The 7,736-nt window shown below is 44.3% G+C and overlaps 1 protein-coding gene across 2 annotated transcripts; it reads right to left on the reverse strand.

The window, feature by feature from the left end:
• Window positions 1-910: 910 nt before the first annotated feature.
• On the reverse strand, window positions 911-7,105 carry LOC134378714 (SAYSvFN domain-containing protein 1-like). Of its 2 annotated transcripts, none has more exons than XM_063098028.1 (2): window positions 6,867-7,105; window positions 911-2,047 (listed from the first exon to the last, which is right to left on the reverse strand). In XM_063098028.1, exons 1-2 carry the CDS (start codon window positions 7,071-7,073, stop codon window positions 1,703-1,705), a joined length of 552 nt encoding a protein of 183 aa, XP_062954098.1. In that variant the 5' UTR covers window positions 7,074-7,105; the 3' UTR covers window positions 911-1,702. The 2 variants fall into 2 exon arrangements, 1 of the variants encoding a protein (XP_062954098.1); XR_010023679.1 differs by lacking the exon at window positions 911-2,047 and adding an exon at window positions 6,411-6,562 and having other exon boundaries at window positions 6,867-6,954.
• Window positions 7,106-7,736: the final 631 nt, after the last annotated feature.

The following is a 7,736-nucleotide window of genomic DNA, read 5'->3' on the forward strand; positions in this document are numbered from 1 at the left end:
TCTCCTGCGTACTGGGCTTTTTTGAAACGAAAAAGTCCTAGTAAAATATCACGGAAATTAAGAAGGCCTTAAGAAAACAAACCAGACAAAAAAATCATACCTTGAATAAAAACTTTCATGTTTAATAGGGATTAACCTGTTGCCCATATTTTTCTACATGTCTAGTCCAGACAGAAGTCATTGAAGAAAAGATGATGCTGAGGGACAGCCAAAATCCCAGTTGACAAAAGGCTGGAAGGACAAGCCATGCATATCAGAAGAATTTTCAGCAAGGGCTGAAACTCAGCAGGGTTAGTCAGCTACAAAATGGAATTAACGAGAACATCCCCTCTGCATTTCTCCCTAGAACTGAAAATGAGCTCACTGTACTGTTAGTTCTATCACTTATTTCATTTTGTCCTTCATTCCACTCCTAGCTAGACTGTATGCTCAGAGAACTGGGAATATGTCTGCTTTTTTCATTATGTATCAGGTGCCTAGTGGAGTGCTGGTATTTAATAAATAAAAGTTAAATTTAAATTGAGCTGAGTTTGCTGTAATAAATAAATCAGGAAGGAATGAACAAAAGACCTTTATTATTTAATAATGTTTCAGAAATATTAAAGTTACTTTCATAATATAAGAATTAATGGCTGAACTCTGAAGTTGAAAACTTACTGAACGTATCAATAATTTCTTAAAATCCTAAGTTTGGAAAAAACTATTGCCTTAAAACTAGAGTCCTCTTACTCACCAGTATGATCCATAGAAAAAGTACTGAATGGTTTTTGTCATCCAATTTTAATGAACCCAAACTCTTAACACTGTACTGGAGGGGGAAGGAACACTGAAATCATGCCTGATTATCACCATTTACATAGTGCCTCACCAGAGGCCCACAGGAGAAGGGACTGCTTACTCTAAAGCCCTTAGAAAATCAGAAAAACCCAAGCAGCCAATAAGTCTGGAGTTCTACTTCCAGCTCTTCCCTTTGTACACAGTCAAGAATTTTTCTTGCTGAATTTATCATTCATAACCACTTACCAAATCTCCAATACTGACTTTGTGAAATCCCTCCCCACACCTGTCACTTAGGACTTTTTCTCTTCTTGTCTTTGCTGACGGGGGCAGAGTAACGGGAGAGTGGTGGACAATAAACGGGGACCTGTTTCTGAAAGGGAGATGTTTTAAAGATATTTTATTTTTTGATATCATTAATGACTGAAAAAAGCAAGAATTAAAGCACAAAGCAAAACAAAAACAAACGAAAACCCCACAAAACTTGTAACTTAAACTTTTCAGGAAAAAAATGCTATAAATATTAAAAGACTTAAAGAGAACATTTACTTTTAATAATCAGCCCTGATATACCTAACCATTACTTTAAACAGAGATATTTTAAACAGAGAATCTCCCCAATGCCTTTCTGGTGCTCTAAAATCATCGCTCAAATAATGAGACATAGAGGTCTCCTTTCTGGAGTATGTAGTTTTTATAAACTGCATCAGACCCACAGTAGATTTCTTTTAGAGAATTTCACCAAAACTAAAGAGAAGTTCAAAGATAAAATTGCAGCAGATCAGAGAAAGAAGATAGAAGAACTGTGCAGTCACAGAATGATAATCTGCAAACCGTCCTTAGTCCTATGCACCTGAATCAAGTCCACGCTAAAGGGCCGGGAGGACCATGTCAGAGGTTAGCTGTATGACAGCAGAGCTGGGTCCTATCTCCCCTGCAGGGGTCCAAACTGTAACTCGCGCTCCAGCTGCTCTGCAGTCAGGGTGCCCTGGATGGCTTCACAGCCCGGGTTGAACACAGAGTAGGCGCTCTTCTCTCCCTCCTTCTTCTCTTCAGGGCCTCGTGTCCCGATATACATCCAGTAGAACAAGGACAGGACAAAATAAGCCAGGCCAAATTCCAGTTCCACAAACAGTCCCAGTAGGACTAACCAGAGAAGAACCTTCAAGAAGGTGATATTGGTCAGGAAAGACTGGTCCCAGCGGGATGGCGGAGGAATGGCCATATTCTGAGGTGGCTGTGATGTGCTGCTCCCAGGCTGAGCCGCTTCCTAGGATACAAACGCAAACAAAAGAAAGAATAAAGGGTAATGGATCTGAGAGGATCAAAACTAATCTGAAAAGGCAGCTCTCATTGCTGTAGGAAGACTGCCGGCTCATTGATTTCTTTTCTTGCCCTACTCTCTGAAACAATCACTTACAAAGAGCTTATATGCCCTGCTCCAACTGAATCAAAACTGATCAGCACTTAGTGAGATGTGCCCCAATAAAAGCCTTACAGCATTCAGATGGATTCCCATTCATGGGAGTCATTTCTTCAGATCAGTCTGCTGTGACAAGAGCTAATATGTGCTCCATACAGAAACTCCCCAGTAAATGAGAATATAACAGCCACAACGTATGCGTCCCTGGTCAGAGTCAACATACATTTGTTGATGTGATCAGATAAGCTAAAACGTTCCGAGTGACATGATTCTAATATGGATAGTATACCACGAACAGGAAACAAAAATCCCTTTCATATATTAAAAAAATCACTGTTGTAGCCATCATTGGGCCCTCTCACCTTCCTATGTCCTGTGACTGTACTACCCAGGTCCTCGTCGCTCACCCCAAAGCCCATGCAGTATCTCCTAACTAGACTCCCTGCCTCTTATTTCTTCCCTCCCCAAACCATCCTATGTACAACTGCTAAATGAATTTTCTAAAACACCCATCACCCTCCTGCCTACAAACCTTCAAAAAGTTTCCATTGCCTAGAGATTAAAATCCAAACTCCTCGGGGTGGAATTCAAGGCTCTCCATTTATTCAACGGATAGAAATGCCAGAACACAGGCTCCTGTGCTGGATGTTAATGGGAGACACAGGTATTTAGGTAGCTTTACAAAGTTTCATCTCTAGTCTGCTATTTTCCAAACTTTTTTGAGCATGATCCACAATAAGAAATTTTATATTGTGACCCACCATACACATATGCAACAGAAACAAGTTTCAAAAGGCAACACTTTCTCTCTCTGAGAAACTCTCTCACATTTCTTATTCTATTTTACTTAAAAAAAATTTTTTTTAATGGGGGACAAGATCCTCTTATATTGATTTCACCATCTGTTAATGGGTTATAACTTGCAGTTTGAAAAACAATGGTGTAAAAAATCTGTACAGCAAAATCCACAATCTATTGCTCCATAAGTGATCCTTCTACTCCAGATGAACTGGCCTCATTACCCAAAGGCATTTCCCATCTCCATCTGCGGCCTCAAATTGCCTCCTTCTCCTCTCCATCCCTCAACTCACCTTCCCCTTCAGGGCAAGCACCATTCCTGATCTGAGTAGGCCCACATCTCCTCAGCCATCAAGGAGGGCCCCTCGGCCTCCTAGAGCACCAAACTACTCAGCACATTAGTGGCTCTCTTTTAATATAGGTTACGTGTGCTCTAGATTGTTTATAAGTATGAGGCCACAGACTGTTGTTATATCTTTTGGTGTCTGCAGAGCCAAACACTGCATCCCACACATAGGTTCCCAGTACTTAGCAGAACTGAAGTTCATCACTTCAGTTATATCCCCTGTTATTCCTCACATGAAAATTTAAAAGGAGACCACAAATATTGGTCTTGGTAAAAAAAACTTGTCATCTGATTTGTAGTGCTTCAGAAACTCTCCCTTGTTAGAACCTTCTTCTTTAGCCTCAACACTGTAATTATTATCTTTTCGGTTAGATTGGAAAGTCTGATTGAAGAGGCCCTTAACATATCAGCAACATCTCCCACCACCAACATTTATTAAATAAAGAAATATCCCTTTCAGATTTGATTACTGTACACAATACTACTTGCTCAAGAAGAGGAATATATCAGGGTAGGACGAGTTTGGCTTGTCTGGGAATGGGACAGACTGTGTGACTGCAGTGCCCAGGCTGAGTGGGAGAGTGGTATGAGGGGATGAGGGGAGGAGAGCAGGAGGGTGGGAGCCAGGGCCAAAGCCAGGCAGGCCGCAGTAAAGATTCTGGAAATGGGAAACTGCTGAAAGTTAGCAAGAAACTAACATAATCTAACTTACATTTCAGACCACTCTGGCTGCCATTTAGACAATGTGCTACAAGGCAGCAGGAGTAGAAATAGGGAAATTGTTAGTAGCTAATGTAGGAGTCCCAGCAAGAAAGGACCAGACACTGATTACGGTAGTGACAGAAGTCAGAGAGAAATGATGGGCTGATGGACACAGAATACATTTTGAATGTATACGAATTGAAATTCACAAGAAACTGAATTTATTTTATTATTCAGGGAGTATAAAAAGAATAATGTTCATATGTCACCATTTACTGAGTGCCTTCAAAATGCTTGATCTCCTGTAATCCAGGAGGCGGGCATTATTATTTCCAATTTACTGATAAGGAAACACTGAGAGGTTAATTTCCCTAAAGTCAGACAGCTAGTGATAGGCAGAGGTGAAGTCAGTCTAGGATGGTCTCCCTCCAAAACCCTTTTTATTTAAGTAGAGGCATTTATGGGGGATGGTAGGAGGGAGGGTTAGAGAGCCAGAGAGAGTTGAGGTTGGTAAACAAACTGGCAAAGGGAACAAATAAGGGAGATGAGGGATAGAAATTCCTCTGCCTTATTTGGTTTTGTTCTAGTATTGGGTTGCCTTCTGCTGTAAAAGTTGTGTGCAGAAGTGTTTGTGGTCATCACATCACATATAGGCACAGCTGAGGGAAGGCATTTCTATTCCTCAAATACCAAGCTGCTTCCCACCCTAGGACCTTTGCACTGGTGGCTGCTTCTGAGAGGAATGTCTCTTTCCCCTAACATCACCTGACTCCCTCTTATAAAAACTTCAGCAAAAATGACACCACATGTGCCCTTGGCCTTGTCACCCGGTTTCTTCAAGGGTGGCTCCTTGTTAAATGTCACCTGCTCGGTGAGGCCCTCCAATTTAAAACAGCACTCTGCTCCCCTCATCCTCAAGTCACTATCACAGTGCCCTGGGCTCCTCTATCACCTTGTCGTTTTGTTTACTGTCCTCCTTCCCCTGCCACCCCAAGTTCAAATACAAATTCTATGACAGCAGGACAAGCATTTTTGTCCTAATCTGGTAGAAGCTCATCACAGAATTAAGTATTTTATTTGGGGAGACTACCTTTCCTCAAGCAGATTTTGGGGTGGGGTGGAAGGAGGAGGACGTGGATACTTCCTATATATAACAACGACTACTAAAAAGAATCAATTACAAATAGAAGGCTAAAGAAAACTCTAACAGGCCACAGTGTGCCATCAAAATTATTAGGTAGAGATGGATTGTAAATTAGAAAAAAATATTTTAATGAGAATTTTCACACCCGAGCAAACCCAGAAATGGTAACAGTCAATGAAATGAGCTTTAGGCAGAGTCCCTTATAAAAAACAGAGCAATTAATAAGAACCAACTGGAGGTCCAGCATTTCCTATCCTTTTGTCAGGCCATCAGCTGTGGGGATTTTAATACTGTAATGGAAGCTTTCTCCGAGTTCAGCTTCCCTGGGTCCAACTCAGTGATCTCATATTCCTTTGGAAATGAGACATACAGTCAAAAGCTCATTGTGTGGGTTCAACATTGTTTTATAACTGCAGGGGGAAAAAGAGTAGGGGAAATGGATTCTAAAATCTTGAGCAATTGTTGTACTCAGTAAGTTCTAATCAACAGTAAAGTTATCTAAAGACCATTGAAAATGCATGCAAGGAAATAGATTGAACCCTGCTGCATTCTCTTTACCTCCTTCTGCAAGTCAGTTGGAACACTGCATATTATGGAGAATATCAAACCCAAATTAGGTAACAATAAGTTCTCCTGATTAAAAAAAAAAAAATCTCTCAAACCAGATGTTGTGCAGTAATATATAAACTTAAGGGAAATAATTTTAAAGTGAGCAAGTTACACTTTTGCTTCAGTGTATTTTAATTTTTAAGAGGAATTTTGGGCTCTTATTACACCTATAAAGAACAAAGGCTTTATCACAGATTGTTGCAAAGCACTGATTATCCCTTGACAGGTTTTGTCCTGTATTCCCACATGGGACACTCCAATCTCATATGCAAGTCACCTTGCCATTTTACTCATGAGTGAAGACACAAAAGGATCCAAATTAAATTCATCTGCAAAATAAGAGATCACCCATATTTGCCGTAACCATTAATTATTGAACTAGAATAAGCTTCTTCAGTCCAACAGTGATGCACATGCATATATATGCCACCCATGGCAATTACAGCTACCACATGTTTCTAAGTTTTGTATTCAAACCCCATTTCTAAAGAACAGGCTATCTGGGCTACTGCTGCATGTGCCCCAGGTGCGAATCAAATGAAGCCTTAATTACTGCCACTTTTCATCAGTATCCAATTAGACCTTTTACCCTCCATTAGCAGAGGGCTGTGGCTCAGCTTGGCTGTGGAAAAGCTTCCCAAAGTCACAGGGCGTCACAACGATAACTCAACTCGCAGTGAACAATTCAAGGGCAGAGGTGCTTTCTCTCAGGACTCAAGACCGTCGCTTCCTGCCTGGGATCAAGAGCTGCGTGGGTCGCGGGCTGGAAAGAAATCGTCAAAGTCACCATATCAGTGCTGACGCAGGTGACAGGAGACTCGCGCTCCAGCCCCAAGGCAGGAGGGAAGCGCCCGCGACCCCGCCCCAAACAGCCGAGGCCTCCCCGGGAGCGCGCGGAGGGGGCGTGGCCCGCGCGACACCACGGGGTGCCCGGGGCCTTTCCTTGGCTGGGGCGGAGCCAGCAGGTCACCACGCGGTGGGCGGGGTGTCGGCCGGAGTTCGCAGGGAGGCCACGACAGCAGACAGCGGCTCTGAAGCCGGCTCTGCGACCAGGCCTCCCTCCTCACCTGAGCGAGGCCGGGCTGAGCCCGGGCACTGGCGGGACACGGTTTCCACACTAGGAACCGCTTTAGCCAGCCCGGGCTTGCCTTTGCAGTCGCAGCTGCTTCCGCTTTCTCTCCCGAGGTCTGTGAGCTGTGGCTCCAAGTCGGGGGTTGGGCCTCCGGCCCGGCTCGGTTCCGGGCCTCCCGGAATAGGGCTAACCGCCGTTCCATAGCGCGCGCCCGGCAGCCCGCCCGCCCGCAGGGCCCCTCCCCCTCTTTGCCCCGCGGCGACCGGCGTGCGCATGCGTGGCGCCTGCTGTCTGATGCGCGTGCGCGCTGGGGTGGCGGGGTGGCCAGGCTGCCGGGTGTCCTATGGCTTTGTGACGTGCGGTGGGACGTTGTACCTGGAATAGTCCAGTCTTCAAACGCGCGTGGACGCAGTGTCCACCTCCTCAAGCTAAGTGGTTAAGAGCCGAACCATAAGGTCGTCCCACTGTTCCTCTCTCTTGCCCCGGGCTCCTCTGAGGGAAGCTCTGCCTTCGCTGTCTCCCGACAGGACCCTGTCCCCACCTCCAGCATCCTGCGGCCGTTGAGCGCTACTGGGCACCGGTGATGAGCACCGCATTGAGAAGGCCCGTGATCTCTGGGAGGTTCTGGTGTCAGAAAGAAGACGGGATACGTCCTACCCTTTTCCTCTTATCAGGGTATGCCCGTCTTAGTCCTTGAGGGTGACTTTCTCCCTGCTCACAAAGCAGGCTGTGCAGACCTCTGTCATTGCTCTTACCACGCCGGAACTTACATATTGATGTGTCTAGTTGGGTCAGAGACTTTGAAAACAACAACAACAAAAACTTTTATTGGGGTGCAGCTTATACACAAATCTTAAATGTACGG

The sequence above is a fragment of the Cynocephalus volans genome, chromosome 5, assembly GCF_027409185.1.
Source record: "Cynocephalus volans isolate mCynVol1 chromosome 5, mCynVol1.pri, whole genome shotgun sequence".
NCBI classification, from domain to species: domain Eukaryota; kingdom Metazoa; phylum Chordata; class Mammalia; order Dermoptera; family Cynocephalidae; genus Cynocephalus; species Cynocephalus volans.